The following is a 27,692-nucleotide window of genomic DNA, read 5'->3' on the forward strand; positions in this document are numbered from 1 at the left end:
AAACCTTTGAATAAACAGTTGTTATACCTGAATGTTCACCACAATTAAGATGGGGAACTTGCTTCATCAGGCCAGTGAAAAATCACCCGCATCTGAGCCAAAGTGCAGTAACAGAGTTTTGTTCATAGCAACAAAGAACTAAAACAAGGTATTTTCAAAAGAAAATAGTGAATGCATACAGAAAGGAATAGTAAAGTATGCTTCCCAGGTAGATTTACTATGCTTTAAGAAAAACAGGAGCTACATCATCCTTGTTAAGATGCCTTATTTTAATTTTTTTTTTTTTAGTAAGGCTAATTAATAATGCCAGAAAGAGTATTTCTTACCAGTTGGGTTGTATGAGCATAGCATGACTGGACTCTCCTGTTGTGACAATGTAAGCTGTGAATCTTGATGCGCTCCTGCTTGTATTCTGGGAATAAAGCAGTCTTCAGAGCATGGAAGCCTTGTCTACTTTCTTGCCTACAGTCTACTCCTTTGCACTGACTGAATCGGATGGCAAGCACTGCCATGTGTGTCTATTGATAAATGAGGGTGGAAGACCAGAATATGGCAGCCTGCTGGTAAATGTGTGAAAATATTCACTACTGACAGCCATATCCTATGGTTGGGTTTGGCATGCAACATCTGCACAAAAAAACCCTTGTGTGTCTGTCTATAGAAAACACCAGAAAAAAGTCAGTAACATATTAGCAATCTCTATTCAGCACTTGAATACCAAGGAAACAATACAGTAATACCTGTTAGAAAGAAAACATTGCAAAACTATGCTTTGCTCTAACCCCTGCTGCTAAGACTATAATTTTCAAAAATACTTAGCTCACATACACAGACTTTCTGAGAGGACTGACTCAAAATCTGCAGCTAGACTGAAGTGCCCGGTGAATTCTCTTTGCTGCTCTTGAGCTCCTTCTGAATGATAACCGTGATGCAAAGCCAGCTGCCCATCACTGTGACAAGATGCTGGTCTTATTCTTTTCCATGCAATCACACCATCGTTTCTAGTAGTAGCACTTGCAATGCATTGCCCCCTCTAAGTGCAAAGAAAAGGCACAAGTACAAGAATCTCTTAGTAAAACATTAATCTCAGATCACAGATTTATTTTATGGATTTGCAACACAGCCCATATTACAAACATTGTCTGGGAACATTTACAAGAATAAATAAGATGGACTCGCAGTTGTAAAAAAAAGATTACACTTCACTGTAATGTACAGTCAAAAAATATATCTGATATTCATTGACTTGACATTATTTACTTTCCTTCTTTTAAGCTAGAAAGAAAAGACACTGAATGCACAGTGTTGAGATTTTTGTATTTATATTTTTTTCCTTTTTTTTTCATACGTGCTTTATCTATCAAACATCCAAACTGTACAAGTGAGTTTCACCAGTAATCCATAAAGGCCAAAGGGAGGGGAAGATGGGGGCGGTGTCGCAACAGCAGAGACTACTAGCTCTCATGCAGCATTCCTCCCTGCTGGCAAAATGCATCCAGGGAGCTGGAATAGGATACTGCTGATCCAGATGCAGCCACAGCATTGCTGTGTGAAGTAGTAACAAGTCTGGCAACAAGTGATGCTAGTACATTTTAATTTCAACAGGATTGGCATGGGGGCTGGGAAGGAGGTGAAGGAGATTAAATCAATACGGGAGTGAATTTTGTCAATGTGGTGAGTCAGTATGGGTTAAAGGCTGTGTTAAGTAAACAGCTCAAACTTTTGGCATAGAAGTACAGCGTTTAAGTGCTGGAGATGCAAGAAAAGGCTACAGGGGCAATGAGGGGGTAATGCCAGTTCTGTTCCAGGTACACACAAGGAAATAAATCTCCATAGTGCAACACACTTGAGGTATCTCACGAAGTCCCCCAAATAGTAGCGTTTCAGGGTATGAGATCTCCCAATGACAAATACCTCTACTGAAGCACTGTCATTCTGCGACAGGCACCTCCAATAAAGTAACCACTATGCTGTTGGAAACCTATGTACAGAAGATCAGGACTGGTCTCAAAGGTTACATCTTCAAATCTTTGCTTCAGACAAAGTGGCGTGGACTGGCTCATGTTTATACTGCCTAGAAACAGCTCATGCTGCATTGAGTTGCAAGAAAAACATTTTAGTTCATTCTTTTCCCATTTCATTCTTTTTTGCCTTTTTTTTCCCCCACCAGGAAACACTATGGGAACATCAGCATCTCTCATTCAGTCTGCTGCATTATTTTATTTTTTAAGGCTCAGGTTGAAAAATCTGCTGCATGCACTGGGATGAGGATGGAAAGGCTAATTTAGATCTCTCATGTTTTTACAAACTGAAAAAGCTGCCAGGTTTTCACAATTATGCTAGTCCAACATGAAACTGTAGGATATTCTAAGTATAGTTTATTTTTTTACAAGGGAGGCTTTTAAAATATTTTAACACAGCAAATAAAGATTATAGACTAGAGGTCACTGGAAGTCAGCAAGTTTTTTTTTTCTTTTTTCTTTCCATCACGCTCAGTACCACCAGGATTTGGTCTTGATGTATGAAAATGTATGATTTTGCTTGACAGTTACAGCAAATTGTACATTCTTCAAGTATGTATATGAGGAAGATGATTGATACCTTTTCCAAGTCAATGAACAGATAATACATGATGGATTTTCCTAGTGGTCCTTGCCAAAACTGCAGAAAGTGGGCTTTGCTTGCTATGCTGTTGGCTCGCCCTCAATGAAAAGAAGAGCTGTAGGTATTTTTGGGAACAGGGAAAGAAAGAGCACTTGCATTTAAATTGTATATTATGTATGTATGGCTATAGAATACTGCAATCTAAATAAATACAAATGCAGGAGGGTTAACAGAATCCTTATTACTCACTTCTGTCTCCCTGTCTTTAATTAGCTGGCTCCCCTGTTTCTACTCCTGAAAAGGTTTTTGCAGGGAAGATGCAGTAGCCTGTTTTGCCATTTCACAGTCTCCTAGGAGGTATACTGAATTTTTGACCCAAAGGCAGTGGTTATGCTGAATAACTTCTGCCACATGGCCCCCTTTATTGTTCTAACAAACTGGGGTTGACTGAAGTTTGTACACTTAAGACAAATGTAAGAATCTCAAATAAAAATACAGCAGGCTGACAGCAAGTTCTTGAGATGCTCCTTGCACTGGCTGGAGATATTATAAAAGTCAACTGTGCTACCAATGTAATGGAGTCGATTGTTTAAATTTATTACAGGACAATGAAGTCTTCCAAGTGGAACATTTCTACTGCATTGCACGTCCAGGACCGCGTCAGGACTGTGTGCTGTTCTGTGATGACTTGTTAAGAATTCTGCAAGTGTGACAGATAGAGGCACCTCATATTTGAAGATTCTTCTCTCAAGCAAACCTCCTTTTATCTTTGTCCCTCAGGATTTATTCCCTCTGTTACATTCTGACTGCTCCATCTCCACAGAGCTCCACAACATGGAATGTGGCATTACCTGCTTTTTATGATGTTGGCATGAACTCAGAAGAGTAAGAAAGATATGAGTAGGTGTGCAAGAATGAGAGACAGAACAAGGTGCAAGTTTCCTACCTGTTTCAGGACTCCATTTAATCTGCCTTCTCCTCCAATGTTTGGTTTCTCCCAAAGGAGATTTCTTCTCCTTTCCTTCTCTTCCAGATGGCAGTTGGTTCAACTGCCTTCTGAATCACCTGCTGCAGGAGCCTCTCGCCTTTCTCTGACTCTACAGCACGTCAAGAGCAGTGACCAGCAATACCTAGCTTGAGATTCCCAGGGGAAATCCCACAGACTACTCCTAAAGGGCCTGTGAAAAGTAAATGGAAAAACAAGTCTACCATCTGCAGGCTTAAATCTACTACTGCGGGGTCTACACTGCCACTGGGCTTTTTTTTACAGGGAGTCTACAGATCCAGAACAAAAAGTTGGAAACTACTGACACACAGATACATGCTGCTCTAGGCAAAAGCTATTCTTTGGGATTCCCTCCTTTGCCCTACGGAGTTACACAGACCATACTGATTAGGGGTCACAGGCATTTCCCAAAATCTCTGCCTTTTAGGAGTTATCTGGACATTCTTCAAATGTGTGTACACATGGGCAGGGGCTGAGCAGGAGAGACGGGATACAGAAACTGCAGTTTGACTTGCAGGTAAAGGCAACAAAAGTTATATCTTTTCAGTGCATGTAAAAACCTTTCAATGCTAACTGCTTGCTGCCTGTGGACCAAAATGGACAACTCTAGCTCACATAAATGGCTAAAATGTAAATGTATTAAGAGGGACCCACCAGAGCATGGCAAAGGCAGAAAAAATTCTGTGCAACCTTGCTGAAGAATTTAAATCACAAATTGAAAGGCCTCCTACTAACCATAGTCTAGAGACCTCCTTGATAAGAGAATACTAATTATTTCAATCTGCAGACAAATAAAATCACCAAATTCCCATTTGCTTGCTTGCTACCAGAGGTCCTGAGTCAGTTACCTTCACATGTACACTGTACACCCTTGCACGGTCTCTTTTCTTTATGTTAATAAACAAGTACCTCAAGACTATTTAGAGGAGGTCAAATGCCTTTTTCCTTACAGGTAATTTGAAGAAGGAAAAAAGAAAAAAAAAAAGAGCCAGCATAGGACACAGTTATTGCGGGGATCTTAATTAAAAAAAACAAACCCACAAACCACCACCAAACAAACACACACAAAACTAAAAAGAGAGAAGTGTTAAGACCTACTATACCTTTTAGGGGTTTTGGTCTATCTCTTTCCTGCAGACAACTCAGGGTCTTTCTTCTCCAGCAGCCAGCCTAGATAGCTCTGGAATTCATTGCTTCAGTTACATCTCTCAATAATTTAAGAAGTTACCCCCTGTATGAAATAGTCACCCCTGAACCACCCTTCTTTACCTATTTCTAGTTCTTTGTATTTTAGATTAAACTTTAGACCAATGATATGATATCAATAAGCAGTGCTTCCTCACCCCTGAAGTATGTCTGAATGGGAGTAAGTTTATCTTCATTATGACCAGTGAAATATTGTCAATATCGTATTTTTTCAGCCTAAAATTTAGTCATTGAGGAATTCACCTTTTCTACTGTACATTATCACTTTCCATCCACAGCAGGGGATGCTTAGGTTGGAAAGCTCACTCTGACTATTAATCCTTTCAGCAGTGAGAAAGCCTCCTTTATCTCATCTCATAATTGCTCTTTCCCAGTGAAAACAAAGCCATCACCCATAATCTTGCTTCAAATACATTACCTCTTTTGCTATAGGCTGTTCTCTAGGGTTTAAACAACCTTAAGGTAATAAGGTTATTTAAAGCGAGCTTCTCTTCTCCTTCCACACAATTCCCTTCACCATTAGTTCACATTCAGCGTATATACATTGTGCAGTAAGGAACTAAGGAACAGCATAAAGATCCCCGAGCCAACACAGACTGGAGCTGGGTCAGTCCCTCGAAAACAACGTAACTGCAGGACAACATAACAGTTTGGCAACATCATCTGTAGTGTTCGCTGAGCATCTTTCCACATGGATTGTAGGCTGGATATTAGAAGAAGGTTGAGACATGTGTTTGAGTTGCCACATAATAAGCTGTAACTAACAGTTGGGTTGTGGTAACCAACATTTGCATTAAACTTGTTCTTTGCAAATAAAAGGTAAAATTTAGCTGAAATATCTTTCCCTGCAGTTTATGCTAATGTCACTTGGCATTTTCAGAGGGCTAAAAACAGATGGCAAGTTGCTGTGGGTCAGCTGATACATGCACCTGACCCTTTAGGAGCATTTTTCATACCATAAACCACATTCAGGCCTACCTCAAGACCTTAAACATCTCCACTGCAAGTGCTATTCTGCTCATCCAACACCTCCTCTCCATGCACACATCCCTCCCTATGGGCTTACTTCTGGCTTTTTAATCCACTTTCCTTCATGCTACTGTTAAGCCTTGAACTACCTCCTACACTCCACATCCAGTCATATTGTCATTTCTTCTACCTCTCTGTTTTTTTTATCCTGGCTGTCACCCTCAGTGCTTGCACTAGTCTTTCAGTAACTCATGAGGGGGACCTATCGCTATGCTAGTTTCCATGTAAAATTAACAGAATGCTAAATACTAATTAGTATTTCCATAGCATCCACAGGGAGTGATTCCCTCTGGCTTTCTGGAGTTAGTGAAGTCATGAACACTTTGTTGACTTGTAGCTTCTTCCTGCCTGGGCAGTTGTTGAAAAATCCCATTCTGGGATCAGGATTCCCTCTTCCGTCTTCTTTGCTAATGGCTCCCAGCTCCTGACCTACACGGTTACAGGAAGCCACCTGTCATCAAAACACTACTATTATGTCTTCCTTCTCATTTTTATCTCATAGTTTTGCTTTGCCTTCTATTTTTCCTGCAGCATTGTTTATGTTGCTTAGTGGCAAAAGGAAAAAAAAAACAATTAAAGCCGGTAGTTTGTTTCATGAGACACCAGACATTCACCTACAGCCCCAACAGGAACTAAAGGTGATTTCATGATTTCTTGCAGACAACAGAAAGGACCAACTAGAAACAGAGCACAGGCACCTGTGAGGGGGTTCTCACCAATACTTTATAGCACACTGGCTACATCAGGGACAATTGTGGTTCAAGCTCATTTAAGACCTTCACGATATTCACTTGGAACAAGCCAAGAATCCAAAGCTCCTCAGAAAGAGTATGAGCTAGGCAGTTCAGCATCCTATGAAGCCCCTCCTCTGCTTAGCAGGAAGAGGATTATTGCTGTTCCAAGTGTCCTTCCTTAGACTGTTGCAGGTCCTGGTAGAGATGACAACTTTTTGGTTAGATACTGGTATGTTTGAGTTGAGAGTTACTTTTACATGTTTTAATTTTCATCCTTCATTGTCAAGGCAAAGGTATGACTATTGAAAAAAGAATGACCATGAAGCAGAGGTGCCTTTTGAATTTACATACAGAATTAGCAACATTTTTTGAGCTTCTGGCATGCTCTATACCAGGCATTGAGTTGACAGAGCTGCCAGCACAGTCTCTGAGTATTTACCTGAGGGTGGAAAACTACAGAGTGGTAAGAAAGTGGAGTTTCTTTAAACTCTTACCTGCAGTCTATCTTTTAGCAAGTCTGTATTTGAAGAAACCTACATCTCCCAGAATGTAATTTACACATTACACACACACACGAGAGGAACCTCGTATCCCTGCACCCTCAAGATAAATAAGTGGCTAAATTGAAATACTGAATATTGTAAGGCCTTGTTCATTCAATTACTTTTTTCTCCAACATTACCCTGCAGACCTTAATGATTAACTACTTAAACATACTCTTTCAGAAAAGCAATTTCTTAGCTGCTAAGAAGTCAGAGTGAGATCCAGAACCATGGCAAAACACATCTGGTGTTTGTTTCAAAGAAGGAGAGTTGCACAGGCATTTTTGCAGAACAAAACAAAAGCTGTTTTACTTAAGAAGGAAAGCTGCTGTGCTGGTCTAACATTTTTCTTAACACATGTCAGATTAGGTTTCTGTGTATGTACATCACCTTTCCTACAGCTTGGATGGAACCTGAAACTTGTAGGGCCTGGAAATCTGAATAAATCACTCAATAACAGTTTGGAAATACAGAGGACATCTTGACCAAACCCAATTTTAAGATTACCTTCAGTTTTTAAGCTCTGTTCTCTGTTTGCACAGTGCCTAGTTCAGCAGGGTCCTGTTGTGACTAGGGGTCCTAAGTTCTACAGCAATATAAATAATAAATAAAAAATAATAATACATAGTATATGATCAATAATACCTACTTTATACCCTGTTTTTCAAAGACACACTGCACCCCAGCAAATACTTGAAAAATATGGTAACAAAGTTACCAAAAGTTGCAAGACAAATGCAATTTGTTTGATGCAAATATTTAACCTTAAGGTTCAAGTGGCTGGGAAACTTATTAATGGTATTGCTTCACCAGCACTGAAACGAACACAGACCAGAGAGATGTAACTGGCTCATGCACAGCCTTGGGAGTCTAGCAGAAACTGGGAGGAAACATTTGTGTAGAAGCCGAGGCAGTGAATCCATTAAGAGCTTCTCATCTCCACTATATTTTCATGCTAAAAGGGACTATGTATGGGAAGAGAATTCCAGTGGGGGTTTTTTTTGTCTTGGCCTTTTCACTTGGAAAAACAAATAAAAGGAAACAGATAAGGTAGACAAATTGTAGTGAAACATTTCATATATCCCCTATGGCTATCTCATTTTTCCCAAATGACTGCTGCATGAAATTAAAAAATTAAAGACTGGGATTTGAGAACAAAATTATAAATTAAAAAGGAGACATTTAAAAGAGAATTTCCTAAGGGTTTCATTCCTTCCCTACTCTGCAGCAAGGAGAGCAAAAATACAATCCAAAAGAGGAGAGAAGTCAGAGGGGATTAGAAAGTCCAGTCTTTCAGCCTGTCTCCCATTTTGCTAATTTTTACAGTAGGTTACTTAAGAAGCAGTAGATGTTCCAATAGAAAGCAGGCAGCAGCAAACACAGGCATTGTCTCCTCCTTCCAACGAGGTCTGTGCAATCTCAGTCTCTTGCTCCGGGAAGGAGAGGTTTCCCTTCCCACACTTGTTACTGCCTTCCAGTGTGGAAGAGGGGAGAAACGTCTGCCAGAGATTGGGGTCTGGCATTTCAGAGCCTCCCCTCCCTCTGCTGGGCTAAAAGGAACTCAAGTATTCCAGTGCAACCTCATATACAAATTTATACTGTTCCTGAAAAAGAGAATAGAAATCAGTGGCATTAGAATACAGGTAAATTCTTCAGAGCCTCATTCTACAAGCTGCCAAAAAAACCTCCTCCCTCTTTCTTATACCATTTGGCAGGACCAGGCAAACATTAATTCCATTTCTATGGGATCCTGAACAAGCATTACTAAGAGTAATTATTATTACCATCAATGGAAGAGAAGGACACTCAGAGAGAAAGCCGCAGTATGGACTATTCATTATTTGCCTCATGGCGTCATTGCATGCATTGCTTTTGAGGAAAGAATTCAGTGTGATCGATTGATATGATTGAATTCAGGACAGTTTAACCTCTTGGGTTGCAGGGAGCAAGGCCTGGGGTTCTGACTGTTCTCCCTTCCTCGTTTCAAGGCATGTCACAGCATTAAGCACCGGGCTGTACACATGCACAGGACAAATCCCACCCCCTCTCCACAGCCATGGTGACAGCTACTTGGGGTTTAACCTCCTGGAGGCAGCTGGGCATGGGAGAGCTGGGCATGGCAGCTGGGCCGGGGCAGCTGTTCCCCCTCTGCTCAATGAGAGAAGCAGTGGGACCAGAGGATTCATTGCACATGCTAAAACTGGACTGATTTTAATTCTGATGGCTTCATGTTATGATTTGTTTTGATTCATACTGAGCTAAGCCATGAAATTTTTCCACCTATCCTAAAGTCCCCCTGCATACACTGGGTGAGGTAAGGTGCAGGAAAAGCAACTTACCAGTGACTCCACCATGTTGGATTTGTTATTTCGTAATGTTTTCACTATGTGGAACACATCAATGATATTTTGCTGTTGAATCATTTCACACACGCTGCAGATGGCACAGAAGGTGCCACTGCGTCCCCCACCATTCCTGGGTGCAGAAAAAAAGAGGCAACAGGAGAAGGTAGGTAAGGCTGAGGGAACGGAGGAGATCACTGCTTACACGGCAGCTCACATACCACATATACTAAGAAAGGGCTAAGCTGATCCCTGGCAGTGGTGGACGGGGAAGCCGCAGGGACTGCAGAGCTGCTCCTCACTGCTCAGGGGCTCACAGCAGCTCTGTGGTCAGAGCTGGACACGCGGCAGTGCTGCTTCTGTTGTGTCTGCGCTCCAGTCATGAGACCTATCGACACAACTGAAAGTAGCAGAGTTTTTTCAGCTACTTCTCACCACAATCAGTAAAATCTCTGGGCCAGGATGCTATAATGTAATACAATATTCAACTTGAAGTGTATTACAAATGTAGTTTAACTTCATTTTCCCCAGCTGAAGCCTGGCAAACCACCAAATTTCCATACACGTGATAGTGCTCTTCAGACAGCATTTTGTGAGGTTACAGGCATTTTCCAGTCCTACTTACAGGCAGTGGACAACAGTCCGTCCGTCTCTCCCATCATACTGTTCCTGCCACTTCTCCAACCTTCTGACCACCTTCAGGAGGGAGCGTTTGGAAGGAGGGGTGTCCCTGTATGCCGGCCAGCCAATGTACTGCAGGTGCTGAACTATGCGATATCCGTCCTGAGGCTAAAACAAAGAGCATTTCCAAGATGCTAAATGGAATGGGGCAGGAAGCAGAGAGGGTAACACAGGGGACACTGGTTATATGGCATCTTTCCCTCTGGATCTGATATCATCAATGTTAACACCCTCCACTCCAGATACCTGATACGGTGGGGAAACAAGGGCTTTTTGGTAATCCGGGTAACAACGATGACCTCAGATATTACAGAGCCCGGCAGAAACCAGGTGCATAGGATCCCTTGTTTTGTTTCCAGCAGAGAATAAAATCTCACCAAACTGTACGAATAGATCAAATAGATCAAGAGTGTCTTTCCTGGTTGCCTGTGCTGGAGACTGGTTGTGCCATAAGAACTAAAGGCAAAGAAGGCCCTCAAATAATCTCTGGGGACTGTGGCAGGAAAGGATCCTCATAAAGATTTTAGCAGCAGCCATTGCTGTTGAACATAGATGGGTGCAGAGAGCTGTGAGTTCACAGCATCCACCCTGCCAGCTATGCATTTATGAGCCAGCTTCATCCTAAGAGTCACAGAGCCTTAGTCTTACTAGCTATATGACTTTAAGACTGCCCCTGGTCCAGAGGCAGTTGACCTTCATAGGAAGGTGAATATCTAACTGATTTAATCAATTTGTGTAGTCAAACCACAAGGTTCACTCTGCAACACCACGACTGAACTGCCACACAGGCTCTGACTATACAACCAGAGACTGATGTGTTAAACAGCATAGAAATGTAATTTGTGGAGCCTGTTTCCATTTCTGATTAGAAAAAATTTAAAAAAGGAACAAAAAAGGAGACATAACCAATCTGGGAAACAGCTAATGAGAGAAAAATCCTCTACTGAAACCCTTTCCTGCAGCCCTGAAGTTGCATTGCCAGGGTCCAGTGTGCAGATAAACTTTGTTTCTATCATTTCAGCTGTCCTGGGGCTGAGGGATACAGACAAAGAGTTGCTTACAGAAATGACAGTTGCTTATTTATAGGAAAAACAGTGGCAACTGGGAATCCCAGTCTAGCCAGTAAACGTTGCATCTGTCTTCAGAGACACTGCATAGCAGTTGACAGATGGAGAGCTGCTGACACTATCCCAGTTTATTTCCTATGATACTGATGGTTTTATATTGGCTACTAAGTGATTAATTGTTCTCAAATATACACAGAAAAATGCTTTCCATTTAAATACAGATTTTCAGCTCACATCATCCACTTTCTACTTTCAGCCAAGTCTTTTACCAATACAGACTGATGCAATTAAATGTTAATTAAAGGAAGTAGCTACTAAATTCTGCAGTGGAATTTTGTTCCTAGGTGAGAGATTCAGCGTCTCTAAACCACAAGTCTTCATTCTGCCTTTTCCTCATGCCAAAATATATTTTTGAGAATAAATAGGGAATCTGGTATTTCACTGATCTTACCCTGGCCATGTTGCAGATCCGGAATATCCGGTTGATGATATCTTCATCAATGTCTGCTGAAACAAACTCTACTTGAATTGGGCCATAACAACAGGACGTCTTCTCTGGCCAGTACTGCATGCAGAGCTGGAGAAAATGCCAAAAGAAACATAAGGCATCTTAACTATTAACAAGGAAATGCATGTTCAGTCTTCTTTCCTTTCAAATGTATAACCAGCTCAAAATCCATAACCAATCTTGTATTACATGTATTTTCTCAGAGAAGACCTCCTTCTAGCTCAGTAAAAGTTTTTTATATCATGAATATGAAGAAATATATTTTAGAAGCTTGACTTCCCCCCCCCCCTTTTTTTTTTTGTATGAACACAATTTGTAACTAGTTGAATTCTGGGGTGTAAATGTGTAGAAAAGGTGGCTGAAAAATGAAGCTTCTCTAGGGGTATAGATTTAAAATGAACATTAAAAGATTAGTGTCTGTAGGTGAATTTCATAGGAACCAGAGAGGCTTGGTGTTAATAAGGAAACAGTACATGCACCAAGAAAATTAACTTTAATTCAAGTGAAGTGGAACTTCTTTTTTTCTGTAAGATGAACTTTTTAGCTTTCTGACTTTACCAGCGAGCAAGGGAGGGAGAATGAGTTTGCTCCGAGAGCCACGAGAGCAACTCCAATTTCAGGGTGAACCACAGCTGAATCTCTGAAGTTTGTGAAGCAGGTTGGAAGTCTTTTTTCTTATGCTGATGTTACTGAATTGAAAGTACAAAAAAAATCCTATCCACACAAATTACAGTCTAAGTATTTCAAATCCATCTGGAAATAGATCATGGAGAGAAAATATTTTGCATGAGATCTCATTAGCAGTTTCTGCTGAGATTGTATTTCTTTCTGGTTTTTTCTTCCTATTTTCAAGTGTAATTTTTTAGAAGTTTTGAAACCCCCAGATGCTCATTTGAACTTGATCTCAAGCTTTTCAAGTTCAATCATTGCTAGTAATAACGTCAAGAGTGTGCATGCTACTGCATTAATTCTGTACTCCTGTTATTCCTTCGATCATATGGGATTGAAATTGAGTGGGACATTCATGCAATCTTATGCATCTTTGCCCTTGTTAGTTTTTCACAATTAAGCAAGCCAGCCAAGACCACATAAACAAGTCCTCCTTTGAAGGTTGTCTTTACTCTTCATTCAGACTTCCAAGCAGTCTACAGATCTCCTCTCAAAGCATCTGTCCAATAGGCAAGGAGATTCGAGCTGAGCAGGTGCTTTAGGAAACAACCTCAAAGTGCATTGGAAAGAAGAAAAACATTAAAACTTTCCTTAATATTGAAAATCTGCTTTTCATAAAGCATGTATTTGAATGGCCATCTATCCAAACGTATATGTACATACAGTCCTTAAAATTGTCTGTTAAGTTCTCTGACCTCCACATGGTTTTATTTGCACCTTTTCCCTGCATAGTGGATTAAAGGTTCACTTACCTATTTATTTTAACTCTTTTCCTCTCTACAGTTCAGGCACAGCTTTTATATAAGCAGTTTTTGTGTTTGTGTTATACTCACAGAGATGAGTAACACACCCTGCTCATGCACACAAATACGGTATCTGCAGGCAACTGTACACCAACAGTTTCGTAGTGCTTACAGTACAGCGCTTGGATTAGGCAATGATGAACAGCTAGATGATTACAATATTGTCCTAAAATGACAGTGCAAGTACAACATTGTGAAGTTTCCTTTTCAGAAACCTCACTTTCACAACTGATCTGCTGGTGGGTAGGAAGGCTCTACAGAGGGATCTGGACAGGCTGGATCAATGGGCTGAGGCCAATTGTATGAGGTTGAACAAGGCTCAGTGCTGGATCTTGCACTTGGGTCACAACAACCCCATGTGACGCTGCAGGCTTGGGGAAGAGTGGCTGGAAAGCTGCCCGGCAGAGAAAGACCTGGGGGTGCTGGTCGACAGCCGGCTGAATATGAGCCAGCAGTGTGCCCAGGTGGCCAAGGCGGCCAACGGCATCCTGGCCCGTATCAGAAATAGTGTGGCCGGCAGGAGCAGGGACGTGACTGTTCCCCTGTACTGGGCACTGGTGAGGCCGCACCTCGAGTCCCGTGTTCAGTTTTGGGCCCCTCACTGCAGGAAAGACACTGAGGTGCTGGAGCGTGTCCAGAGAAGGGCAACCGAGTTGGTGAGGGGCCTGGAGCACAAATCTTCTGAGGAGCGGCTGAGGGAGCTGGGGCTGTTTAGTCTGGAGAAGAGGAGGCTGAGGGGAGACCTTATCGCTCTCTACAACTACCTGAAAGGAGGTTGTAGCGAGGTGGGGGTCGGTCTCTGCTCCCAAGTAACAAGTGATAGGACAAGAGGAAATGGCCTGAAGTTGTGCCAGGGGAGGTTTAGATTGGATATTAGGAAAAATTAGTTCACTGAAAGAGTTGTCAAGCATCAGAACAGGCTGTTCCAGGGAAGCGGTTGAGTCACCATCCCTGGAGGTATTTAAAAGACATGTAGATGTGGTGCTTAGGGACATGGTTTAGTGGTGGACTTGGCAGTGTTAGGTTTACAGTTGGACTTGATGATCTAAGGGTCTTTTCCAACCTAAATGATTCTATGATTCTATGATATTAAACTGTCACACCTTGCCTTGAAAACTCATACAATACAAACATGAAAATTATCCTTAACTTCCAGTGCTAGCTGGGGGTTTTTGGCATTGGCTGCAGAGTCGAGCTAGGTGACACCATGCTAGAGTACCTGCCAAAGTGACTTTATGCATTGCCAAATCTCCTTTTCTGTGCCTACAGAATACCTCATAAAAACCAAACTTTGCTAGGTAAAAAACAAAGCCAGTAAAGTCTTGTGCAGAAAGATAGTCACAAGAATAACACTGGCTGAGGCTGATAGGTTGGTGGTTTCCAAGAATGAAGTGTGAGAAAGTGTGTCATTTCCATAAAAAGCTGTGTTTTTCTTAAAAGTGTCAGAAAAAAAGGAAGAGATGAAATTTGCCTCTGGATTCAATGCCAAGACGTAGAATCAGGCAGGGTGAGTTGGACATGAGGCAGCAAATGCACAGGACCTCCAACTCCTCGCACAGTGGTGGGACTCTGTGAGTCACCAAGACAGCCCACTTCTGAGCAGAGCTCTTACTGTGGCTAGAAATGAAATCCCATAGTGTTCACACTGAAGGGAGATCCCCTCAATGAATGGGGTGACTGGCTTCTCCATTAGCATCAAAAAAAAGAGACCACTAATCTCATTGCCTTCAAGTATGGTAAGATTTTGAAGACACAGAAGAGACAAATGAAAAATTAATCCATGAAGTACCAACTACTTGAGGGTTCCTCTCCTCTTATTTAACAAGTGCTGTAATGGGCAAATTAGCCATGCCAAACGTACTCTTCACACAAATTGCATGATTACACCTTTTTGAAAGCTGTTATCTTCTGCCACTCATCAGCAAGGTGGCTGGAAATGCTAGTACAGGAGGAACTCCAACGGCTCCTCCCTGGCAAGCTCAACTCCTGAAAATAATGGTGTGTTTAGTAGCCAAGAAACCAACTTACATATGACACTAGAAAGAATAAAAAAATACACAGCACAATGTGCTTCTCCAGAAACTCTGCAAACCACACTTCTCGGTATTACAGAATTGCATTGGAAATCTCAGGGAAAAGATCCTTCTAATGATTTCAGCATCTCTCTTGGTTTTATTCTTCTGGAAATGCCATTTGAACAGGCAAGCACGAAGCACACTGGGGTTGTGGTAGGGAACATTTTCCTGAACCAAAGACAGACAAAAAATATGAAAGCAAAGAGAGGAGGTTTGGGAGGAAGATTTAGGCCCACAAACACAACATATTTAGATATCCCTTTTAATTGCAGTAAGAATTTGCTGTCTTAGAAGGAGCCAAGCATGTGGACTTACTCTTCATTATACCGCAAAACACCTATTACTTTCCAGTTCCACTTCATTTATTTATTGGGGTGGGGAGGAGGGGCCACAAGAAAATGGCAGCAGAAATGCTCTTAAAACCAGCTGGATTTGAGAAGAAAGTTACGTGACGGAAATTATGAAAAATCACTTACCTGTGCTGCATCCATCTCATTCAGCATCACGACAGAGGAGCAGTTATAATCAAACACCAGCCTCCAGAAGTCTGCTATGGTGTTGGGCAAAGGGTGTTGGGTTACAATAAAGGCAGCAGGTTGCTTGTGGCTCTAACAAAAGAATAAGATTAGTTAAAAAAAAATTCAATCAACTTTTATTCAAACGAATATTATACCCGGGAGGCTATGGCTAGGCAATCTGAGCCATTTAACCAGATTATACAAATCACATATCCCTCTCCTTGTTATCGCTTTGCAATGAATGAATGTCTCATAATGGGATTCTTTTGCTCCCAATGAAGACATTTCATTAAAGAAGTGTCACAAGAGCAGAGATTACCCAAATCAATTATTTATATTTTGAGACTCAGCAAATAATACTAATTCTATTATTACTACTACTACTACTAACAGTAATATTAGTAATTGGAAAGAAAACAGCTGGAAGCAAATGCTATCCTTTTTGCTGCAATGGACTCTAGAAACTACAGAAGAGATTAGCCCCCCATCTGCTATCGCTCCCTGGTGATGTAGTGCTACAGAGGTGGCACATTTGGATCCCAGCCATCCTTTAAGAGCTTGTGGGGCAATATTCAGAGCCTGTGATGCTAGCATTTAATTTCTGATGCTATTCTTTCACCTCAAAAAAGCCCTCTGACCTCAATCTCACTAACCACGAAGGGGAGGAACTGTGCTCCTAACCTTTGCGGGGCTGTGTTAATGAATGTTTGCAAGGCACTTTGAGATGAAAGGGTACAAGCTCAAAACTTTATCGCTTTCCAACCGTGGCAGGCAATGCTTAGATGAGCCTACAAACTGCACAGTCCTTTGTGCTGTACCTCTGTGAAGCTGACTTGCATTAAAAGGCACAATATTTCTGGGTTAAAAAAACCCCACCAACTAAACAGATTAAGATTTTGGATTTAAAGTAAAGAAATAAATAAAACCCCAAGGCAGTTGTGGGGGCTTGCCGTTTCTCCCCCATATGAGTCAGATGTGGGTGGAAGTGCTGAGCAGATGATGCTGGGAGGCGGAGAAGGTGCTGTGCACACTCTGCACCAGCTTGCAGGGCGGCTGCACCATGCTTCTGAGTGTGCATGTGTGAGAAGGGTCATGGGACATGTAGTAGAAAGAAGGAAAAGGAAATGATTTCTTGGGAAATGATCAGTCTGGAATGGATTTTCCTTTCTCCCTACTCTGTATTTCAAACCTAGGAGCACCAGTATGGGTCAAAAGCTATGTAGTACCAGACCAACGGTGGCAACAGACTGGTAAATAAAATAGTGAATCTTACCTCTTAACTAGAGTTAAGAACATAATGTTTCTGCTAGGTTTTTTCACTGTGCGCCAATACAGCAGATTGCATAATTGGCTAAGCTGCTGGCTGAAGTTAAGATGTGTTTGTGGGTTTTGCCACTAGGACAAAAAAGAAACATGCCCCACCTGTTTTCTTTGCTACAGCTGAGGAACCAGGTTCGCTGTCCTAATTTAAAGGGAAGATGACACAGAGATGTTAATTAGTCATGTAAGGGAACATGTGTAGGATCCTGGGGGAATGATGATGACAGGGACACGACATGGACTCATGTCTTTCTCCAAGCCCCATGCATTAAATACAAACCTATCGCCACTTCTGTATGGCTTGACTCAGAGATGTGGCTAAAGTCTCTTTGTGTAAGGATTATGTTCAATTGTTTTAGGGGAAGGTGAGGGACAGTATTTCTCCTTTCTTCTTAACAAACCATTTTGCAGCTGCAAACATGGCTTTCCAATGATTCTCAGGAAAAATCCTAAGGTCTCTTTACTTGAAAGGGACAGAGGACTTGAAGAGGAAAGGTCAGGAATCTCAAAATCTGCTGGGGAAGAATTCCTCCTTTCTGTGGTCAACAGTAGCCTTTTGGCTGTAATCCCTAAAGCTAACGCAAGGCAGAAGAGGCTGGTTTTTAATGCTCTGCAGTCAACAGACTGAGACAGTCTCCAGCACAGTTTTAGCTAGGAGGCCGACTGAGTGCTTCACCCCCTGAGGAAGGGTTCAAATGGTGTTCTGTGTCTAAGGTTAATTTTGGTGAACACAGTCCAGATTGCCTTCCTGGGACAACTCATGCTTCTAAACCCAGGCTGTAACCCATTCTAGGAGTACCATCACCCCTTCCTGCTCTAGCACTTCTTCTATCACAGCTTTCATGTAATACACAGAGCAAGCTGCAAGTCAAATAAGGTTTGGAGAGAAGTTTAAAAAAAGAGATAAACATGAGAAATCTGTAAATAAAATGATCAGCACTGGGACTGTGTTGTCAAGTGTTCCCCAGCACATGCCTGTCTTCACACAATGAAAGAATTAACGATAGTTCAAGGCAATATGGGATGGATGATCTCTTGTAAGTGCCCATGCCCAAGACTGCAGACCTGAAGCTACTGGAAAAGACAAACAATTTGCAAGGTCTGTCCTCAGCAGGAATGCCTATGAAAATGTGGGACTTTGGCTGTTCTCCTCTGATTATTTGGTGTTTTTTTTTCAAAAGCTGCTGATTCCTCTACAGAAGGATAAAGGAGAGCCAGAGAACATCATAGTGGCTGAATTTCAATGACGGATGAAAAATTCCCTCATACAAAAACTTTAATTAGCAGGAATTTTGTGGGGAAGGATACAAGTGTTAGCAAAGTGATTTGAGGTAATGAAGGCTGAAATGTGCAAACACATTTGCAGTCCCAAAGAAACCAGAGGAGAATTGATTGTGCTTCTGCAGATTTGCCAAAGCACAAAACACACTTTAAAGAAAAAAAAAGTTTCCTTAGGCATATTTGCAATGAAAACATCACAATCTTTCTGAAAAGAATCTAAAATTAATTCTATGACCATTTGACTTAACCTCTTAAATGCAGTAGTATCACTGTTCCCCAAAGACTGAAAGAACAGACAAAATGAAAAAAGACCGACCCCAACATTCCTAGGGAAAAAATGGTGACATTTCACCCTGGATCATATTTACAGATACTCCAACTGCAATAATTAGTGGCTCTAAAGACATTTCTGTCCAAAGGCAGTTAGGCACCACAGCAAAAAGAAACCATCAACATAATTCACCCTATACAAATGACCCGTGCTGTGAGATTCTAGCCTATAAACAAAGCAAGGGAAAATGCCTTTGCACAGATTCACATCAACTTAACTCATGTCCTTCAGCCTTAAAGAATTTTGCACATCTGATCCCTGTACTCCCACATTCTTAACTGCATAAGTTCAAATAAATCACTCTCTCCACACTACAAACTATTCTTTTCAAAGAGCTGACCTGGCAGTTCCTGGAAAACATTTCTCTTCCAAGTCATACAATGACCAATGTAAGGGAAGAGCTGTCCCACCACTTCTTTGTCCACCTGCCTTTCTACAATACAACCTCAGACTGCATGCTCATGAACTTCCTTGTCAAAAATTTTCCACCAATGTGAGACAGAACTACAATGGTAGCGTGATAATTATTGTCTAGGTGACACATTTCTGTCACCTTTGCCCAGCTGGGAGATGTCAGCCCCAGAAACTGCAGGTAAAAAAGGTTTTTTGCTTTGGATCCTTTTCTCCCAGAAAAGCATCCTGAGAATGAATAAAGTCGATGCAAACTAGGATCGATGGGGACAGTGCAGTACTGCTTACATCCATGAGTGCAGCATTGATGTAGTTACTTGATTCACCATCCACGGAGATGAGGAAAGGCAGGCACCGGTCCAAGGGCAACACATCCATGCAGCGGTTCTTGTCATGGTTCCTTGGCAAAAGACCGATGCTGCAGTCTTCTGGCCGAACACGTGGTGTCACAATATTGAGAGTCTGTGAAGGAGGGGAAGAATGGGAAGAAAGAAACAGGCTGAGTGTCTTTGAATTTACTTCCAAGAAGGATGCCATCTGCACAACACATTTATTTTAAAGGTACTTAGACTAGCAGATCTTTGGGATCCCAAAGAATGAAAAAGAAGGAGTACTGAGGAGCTTGTTGCTGTTGCAATATGTTGCATTTTGCCCATCACCCTGAGGTGCTCTTCCGAAAACCGTAAGCTCCAGCAAAAATTGAGGGGACTATACACCTTCCAACAATTTCCAGCTCTAAAACCCCACAGCAGTTAGGTAACATTTCCGTTCTTTGCTGGAGGTTGGAAATAGCTGTCACAGGTACAAGTTGCAGCTTTGACCTGGTCATGGAGTGAAACCTCCTTGTGTTTCTACCATCCCTAGGGTGGAAGCATCCATCCTTCTCCCTCTTTAAGTGGATCCTGTGCAGAAGTACCCCAAGTATTCACCTGGCTCGCCCAGCAGGTCAGAGTGGGTTTAAATCCTCTGGTAATTCCTCAATCTATTGATTTATCTTAACAATGCATATAAAAACCTGAGAGGAAAACATTGGGGTTTTTTTTTAACAGGAAAGTCTATTTGCTTCATTTATTATTTAGATTGCTGCTTTCCTTTTGGAGTGACATATAGGATGCTTCACTTACATAGTCATACCTTATCTCTGGGGTCTTGCTGTCAGTCTTTTACTGTTATCTGTCTTTCCCACAGCTTGACAAACTCTATTTCTTTAAATCTAATTTTCTTTTGTGTTATGCATTGTGGAGGCCTCCTGACAAACCAGTCGAGGTTGGTCAGCAGGGATCAAAAACAGCAAATCAAAGTGAAGACATCTTAACACTTGTCGCTTAAGTCGTGGTAGATCAGTGGCTATCTGATGTCATTCTACTTTCACTTGTTATGTGTCCTGTTCCTCAGCAAAGCCCATGCAGTCATACAGTGAACTCCTCTGCAGCCATCAGAGGAACAGACAATATTTAGCGGCTAAAAATTCTTACACAGAGCTTGACTTCTGCCACAGAGAGGTTATAAATGGAAAAAAGAGGAGGGTCAAACAATCCTAGATAAAGGAATGTGTCAAAGTATAAAATTTGCAATAATATACTTGCTCTAAATTATGCAGGTTCTGCATGAAAGTCCCTTTGTCTAGAGATGGAAAGCAGGCAGTCTGGCTGGGGAAGCAACATGAAATCTCAGATCTCTGACAGTGCAGATAATTAGGCAGGTGACTTGTTAGTGATTTATTCCTGTCTATTTTTTGCCCTTCCCCTCTTTGTCTTGTTTTTTGTACATATTCAGATTACAAAAACACTCCAGAACGAGCTTTTGCATGTTCAGACAACATGTAGTGCATGAGAAATACATCCAGCCTTACCTGAGGGCCACTGGGACCTAAATAACACAAATTGCACCAACAGATCTATAGTTAGATCAACTGGTTCATAAAGATTGTAGCAAAAGATACCATCTTTTGCATTAAATCCAGGCAATTAGGGCTGAAGAATGCTCTGAGCCAAAATCCTGTAAAACCGGATTCTACAACTAGACAGAGAACGAACCTCTTATGCAAAGTACAGTGGAGCATTTCCTTCCCACAGGAGCTGCCAGCCCCTGGGAGCTCAAAAGAACAAGCACACAGACAGCAAATCTCGTCTCATATCATGACAAAATAAACCCAGCAAGTGGTGACTTTTTTTTAATAGCATAACAGCATTTGATGAAGTTTAGGCTTTGGCTCCTTCATGCCAAATGTCCAGAACCAGACGCGGTTTTACAGATCTGATATCGCTTGATAAAACCATATCTTTTTTTAATTGAACTGTCATCAGTTGGGATCCACATTCTTTATCTCACTAAACCAACCCTGATGATTCCCTGTAAGGTTTCAGATAAAAAACACACATTCTCCCTTTGCACAGAGAGGGAGGAAAAGAGGCATCTGACTCAGACTGGGCCTCCCAAAAGACATTCACTTGCTGCAAAAGATACTTTGCTGGGAAAGGGGGTGGGCACTTCCAACAATTAAAGGAATCTCCACCTTTTTACTGCTAAGAAGAACGGCCTCTTAACAAACATCAGAGGTCTCCTCCTCTTTCCTAACTCATCTTGCCCAGATTTCCCACAATATTGTTTTTCCATACATTGGTGTTAGCTGAAAATCCTAAAGGGATTTACAGATGCATGGGGAATAAGACTGGAAAGCTTAGTTCAGTGTTCTGCAGGGTGAGTTCTCTACTGTGCAAGAGGCTCATGTGTCTCAAGCCCATTAATTAGGGTGGGATAAGCAATGGTGATAGCAAAAGGCGGAGTGGTCCTCATTTCATTGCTTGCCCAAGGCAAACACCAGCACTTGTGAATTTTACTATACATCATTTCAGTTCTCACCACCAGGTACTTGGCAAAACATACATAGTGAACTGAGGGATTCACTTCATTGAAAATTAGTATTAGAGAAAGTAATGCTCACTAAGCTCACTTTCTCCTATGTATGGAAGGACGTCAACAAGTTGATTGTCAAGACTTGGAAGCAGCATATGAACCATGAGAATGGATAATAAGGGACCTTGAGGCATAGATGTTTCTGCATAAATTACAGAGGAAAATGAACAACAGAATATTTGTTTAAATGAGAAGTACGACATTATCTGCGAAAATTAGTACCCTTGCTCTACTGAAGCGATGGGGAATTTTTTCCTTGCTGAAGGCTGAAAAGTTCATGCTCAAAAGCAAATCTCTGCTTGATCCAGTAGTAAAACAACAAAAATTAGCTGAAATCAGACCTTGGCTCGTGTCCCCCTTCTCTGCTCTGTTGGAAATCGTAAAATAGCACACAGAAATTGATTAAACACCTTCAATACACCAACTGCAATGATTGAGACACATGAAATTACCTGAAACTCATCTTTGATCTGGCTGGAATTCGTCTGTGGATCTAGTCTGCTGATGTTGTAATATATGGATCTGAACTCACAAACTGGAATGGCCGTGTTGCCACAGAGACATGCCTCCAAAATGGCATCATGGACAAATACATACTGCTCCTGCACAGGGGAGGAGATAAGATATTAAAATCATATTTTCAATACAGTTCATGAAAAATCACAGGGTTGGTTTTTTTTTTCTTAAATCATGCCCAATATGCATATTTGGCTCCATTTCGCATAGAGACAAATTACAGAGTGTGTTATGTGACAGCTTTGTGAGCATATTTCATCCATCACTGAATGTGAGGTCTCATGTATTCATTTCAAATTTACAAGTAAAATGGGAAGTCACCACTCTCAGGAATGCTAGGACAAAATGGGGGTGGGCTGAGGAGGAAATCAGGGTGTGAAGCTTTTCTGTTCACAACCACGAGGCAATGGTCAGAAATGGATTGTTCTCTGGACCTATGATAACACCAGCAGAAACAATTGTACTAACAGGTCTGCTCCATCTGCCTCTTCAAAACTCCTGGACTCCTGGTATTCTGGGTAAAGTTCTTTCCCTGAACTAAATATAAGAAGTCCAACAAAGTTAAAAGCCCTTCTCTGTTCCAGGTTATTGTCCTGTCCCTTAGGAGGGGAATGCATTGAAGCACATAGGAAAAACTTGTGTAGCAAGATAAGGGTTCCACAGAAGTTTGTGCAGCTGCTAGATGCTACGTGATGGAGCAGCTTGCTTAATCAGCACCCAAAGCTTGAATCAAAAATGTTTCATTTGTTTAGTTCGCAGTTGATATAAACTAGGTACTATTCGACTCTGCAGTATACCTATGAATGAGTCATGAGAGGATTCAGGAGCTAGCTTTTTTCTACTGTGAGAATAAAATTAATCAGCAATACTAAGACCTTAGCTTCAAGGTTTGCCCTCCTGTCTTGGAGGCCCTGAGTAGCTGCCAATGAATGTGATTTGGTGCACATCTGGTCATGTTTAGCCACTGAAAGTTCTGTATAATCACATCACAGAGGAAGCAAGTGTTGACTTAATGAATTGCTGGGCTCCTGTTGAGCAGAGAAGCTGAGAGAAAAGCAGTACTTCATAAGAGGAGACCTGCTGGCACCTACCTCCGTCTGCACCAGATTGACCCTTTGGGATCGCAGCTCTCGCACACAGTTAAATATATCTACCACGCCTTCGTTCTCTGCCATATCAAGCATGATGTCGATGGCAATAAAGCACCCTGTTCTCCCAGCCCCAGCACTAAAAAAAGAAACAACAATGAGGGTCTGCATGATCAAGGGACCATGGAGGGGCGGGGCTTTATGGAGGAGAAAATCACTGTATCACAGACACAGCTGTCTTCTCTTTGAAGCTGCTCCCCTCTCCCTAATGGGTTGAGTTTTATGTGTAGCTAAATTAGCTTAGGATTTAAGAGAATGAGGTAAAATAATATTTCTTGAAAGTGAAATGGACCCAAGTACAGGAAAAAAAGCTTTGTGTTCTTGAACATCAACAAAAAAATTACACTATGAAAAAATCATTATGATTTTACAGGTCAGTTCACCTGCACACCTCTTATCACTCAGGATGTGGGAAAGCAGCCTCCAGGTTGCAAATAGACACAAGTCCAGAAATTTTCTTCCATGGGACTCTTTAAAAGGCATGCACATGTTTACTCAAGTGGGCATAATGAAAGGGGCTCAAGTCCTCCACCTCAAACATTTCCCTTTTCAATCTGGAGGAGTTTGGGTCCTGAGGAGGGTGATTTCAAGTTGTGGATTGTAAAATTATAAAGGAGCTCGAGGCTATTCAAGACCTTCAGTTTAGAGCACCCTGTTGCTTGCAAGAATTGGACCATCTCCTGCAAAACTGTGTTGTCATTGTGTCCTCCTTCCCTCCTGGGAAATCATCCAAGCTGTTTAGGTGTGAAGGATAGAGAGAGGAGAACATCTCTTCACATTACTCCGAAGGAAGAAGGAAAACTCAGCTCAAATCAGGGAGACTTCAGTTGCATGAAAACTCCAGCAGAGCTGAACGCAAGGAGATATGAATGACCATAAATTAATGGACCAGATTAATCAACTGCTGAATAGAGAGAAGATATTTTTCATTTGCAGAATTTTAATGAATAAGTGGCATTTCCTCTCCCTTTATCTCTCAGCTTTTCAGAATTTTAACAAATAGTTATAACATTTCTATATTTAGAGGATCCTGGCACTTCATAAATATCGAACAGTGATATTATCCAGCCAGGCATCAGTAGGGAGAATTTGGTAATTACCACTTAAAGCAAGTCATTAAAATTCAAAAGCAGATAAATAACAGAGAGGAAATGGCATTTATTCATTAAAATGTGAAGGATGAAAAATTTCTCCTTGCTTTCTTGGTGACAATGAATCAGGTTCAGACTCCTTGCAGGGCCAGACCCATGTCATGGCACCAAGGTAGCAAATTCAGGCCCTGAGCTCTGAATGAATTCTCTTCTGCCAGCTCCTCAGGCTTTAGCTGTATTTTATTATAAAACTGATTCACTGCTTGCTAAAAAAACTCAACAAAGCAAAACACCCCCCCAACCCAAAACTGTTTTAAAAAGGTAAGATTGAATTGATTTTCCTTTTTAAAGTGGTTGCTGGATATATTCTCTCTCTTTTCCTGGTCACGCAGCGTGGCACTTAGAGGTAATTGCCTGTGGATTGATTAGGGGTGAGATTTTGGGATAGCCAGCTCTGCTTCCTAGCCTTGTGCTCCAGCCACGTCTCCTTTATGGAACATGTGCCCTGAGCTGTGGCCTGAGCACTGCAGAAGTAGCTGCTACAAACCCAAACTCTCTTTTTGTAGCAATGTCTTTCCTTGCATTTGAAGCCATCTGACTGATGCCAGTCTATGTGTGTGTCTGCTCTCCCACTGCCAGCAGCATGCCTGATCACACCTCAAACTGTTAGCTCTTCATGTCAGGGACACTCTCCTACATATTCATACAGTGCCTTGCACAGTAGGGCTTTAAGCTCAGTTGGAAGAAAAGAGTGCAGAAGAGCCTTCACCGGTAACAGCAGCAGCCAGGGAGTTAGCAAGCACATGATTCAATAGTCTCCATTTTCACAGCTGTAAACCAAGCAGCAAGGTTTCCTCAGGCATTCCCCTTTTATTTCCTGGCTGGAAGGCACTGGACAGGTTTTCAGTCTGACATTCCCATTCCAGCTCCTGGGCTTTGAAGAGGCCAAGATGTACAACAGCTGGCATCCAGACCCAGGAAGACAGACTAACGTTTCAGATAAGACTATTGATGCTGGTACAAAGCTGAACTGCAGTGCGTGTAGGTACAGAAAAGCAAAGTTGCTTTAAAATTCCCTGCCTTTTTGTAGGCATTGTCCCTTCTGCCATGTGAAGTTTGTTGTAGATAATGACTGGAATGGCTGTCCCAGATATTTACCATTTTCCCAGTTCTGCTATGAGCATCTAAGAGAGTATAGGCCACCAGAGAGTCTTCTACATTCAAATGGCCCTCTCTGACCTATTTATATCATCTCCAATTCATGCCAGCTAAGCTCCAGAGCTGCCACTTCAGAAAAGAAAACCAAATTCTACTTTGTTTCCTGGTGAGGCCCACAAATTATACTCTTAAACAAACAAAATGTAGTTGATGATTGCAGATGAAAAGGAAAAAGGAAAAAAGCTGAAAAAGCTGATGAGGAAAGGCTCGAAGAGCTTGCGTACCTGCAGTGCACAACAATGGGTCCTGCTTCTGGGGGATTGAGAAACTTCACTTGACGAACGAAGCCCAGGAGGCCCGTGGCATAGCAAGGAACCCCGTGGTCCGGCCAGCTGGTGAAGTGGAACTGCCGAATCTCTCGGATCTCATGGTAGCCTTTCTGAGGAGACAACACAGCCTCTATTTTTCTTCCATCAGACTGCAATCAGCATGTTCTGATCACTGCTCCTTTCCCTCAGGCAAGGGACTGAACAAGCGCCACCTTGCACTCCGAGATATTTCAAGCTGAACTCCAAGTACAAATGAAGCGGGTAACACACAACTAAGGACTATGAAGGTGAATGCCAGCTCCCAATTCAAACCTGTGGTCTTAAGAGTTCAAACCCAGCTGATTAGGAACTTTACAGGGTGACTTCAGCCCCAGCACACCATGGCTGCATTTATACAGCCTCCTTTGGCGTTACTGCCGTAAACCACCAAGAAGTCACTCTTAAATCCTTTTTGAGGTGTTGAAGCAACAGCCTGGGGAACGAACACCTGGAGAGTGGGCATGCCCCAGGCAACGGTAGATTTTGTGCCATCTCCTGCCACAAAATCTCAGTTTGAGACTACAGCTGGTGGTGAAAAGGGCAGAAACTGGTACCCAGACCCATCACTTGGCTTTTCTGGCGAGACCAAGTTATTGGTACATGAAAATTGACACCACTTGTATATGCCCTGCAAAGGGTAACACAGAAGTGTCAGTTAGCTGTGACATTTCATCGTACAGGCAAGGTAGGTGGAATCCAGCAGCAGGTCCTCTTCCCTGTCAGATTTTGGCATTAGCATTTCTTACCAAGTTTTTCAGTGATTTAATGAAATATGGAGCTGATGTATTAGAAAACTGGAACAATATTCCCAGTGTGGCTGAAGTTCATTTAGCAGGAATTTTTGAAAAGCTTTAAAACCACTTACTGAGCGTTTGGAGAGTAATTTGGACAGACCTGGAATACTCTGACACTTAGACTTCCAATTTCTAATTACAAGTAAAAAAAATCTTCCAAATCCTGCCTATTTGGGGATAATTTTTATGCTCTTGCCTTTATTATATTTTTATTTCTGTTGAAAGGGGACCCTATCTGGCATCCAGTTAAACTGATACCTTTTTTCATCTGTAATTTGCCACTGTGAAACACAACGGTTATTATTCCTGGCATACCATCAACTATCTGCTGGCTTTTGGATGCATGTAAGCTTCATGCACTGTGGATTCTACTTTTGTGGCTACATCAAGATGTTCATGTAAAATCATTTGTCCAAAATTGGAATCCCTGTCAAAAATCTAGGTTTCTGAAGTGAAAACTGTCCAAATACTAACAGCTCCCATCTCCAAGAGCATTCTGAATATGTCTCCCAGAGCTCACATTCCTGAACACAAATTAAGTGTTGTATCAAAATTTTGGCTGACTGAAGATTTG

General features: G+C 41.8%; 1 protein-coding gene across 14 annotated transcripts in view; it reads right to left on the reverse strand.

The window, feature by feature from the left end:
* Positions 1 to 1,067: 1,067 nt before the first annotated feature.
* Positions 1,068 to 27,692, reverse strand: part of PTPRT (protein tyrosine phosphatase receptor type T) — a 507,468-nt gene continuing 480,843 nt past the window's right edge. For all 14 annotated transcript variants that reach the window (XM_030008888.1, XM_030008884.1, XM_030008894.1 and 11 more), the window contains 9 exons: positions 26,241 to 26,395; positions 23,651 to 23,786; positions 22,496 to 22,645; positions 19,416 to 19,589; positions 15,743 to 15,874; positions 11,663 to 11,788; positions 10,089 to 10,252; positions 9,461 to 9,596; positions 1,068 to 8,725 (listed from right to left, as the gene is read on the reverse strand). In XM_030008888.1, coding sequence (XP_029864748.1) covers positions 8,672 to 8,725; positions 9,461 to 9,596; positions 10,089 to 10,252; positions 11,663 to 11,788; positions 15,743 to 15,874; positions 19,416 to 19,589; positions 22,496 to 22,645; positions 23,651 to 23,786; positions 26,241 to 26,395 — 1,227 coding nt within the window. In that variant the 3' untranslated portion in view covers positions 1,068 to 8,671. The remainder of the gene's footprint in view (positions 8,726 to 9,460; positions 9,597 to 10,088; positions 10,253 to 11,662; positions 11,789 to 15,742; positions 15,875 to 19,415; positions 19,590 to 22,495; positions 22,646 to 23,650; positions 23,787 to 26,240; positions 26,396 to 27,692) is intronic.

Source organism: Aquila chrysaetos, chromosome 3 (assembly GCF_900496995.4).
Source record: "Aquila chrysaetos chrysaetos chromosome 3, bAquChr1.4, whole genome shotgun sequence".
Lineage (NCBI taxonomy): Eukaryota > Metazoa > Chordata > Aves > Accipitriformes > Accipitridae > Aquila > Aquila chrysaetos.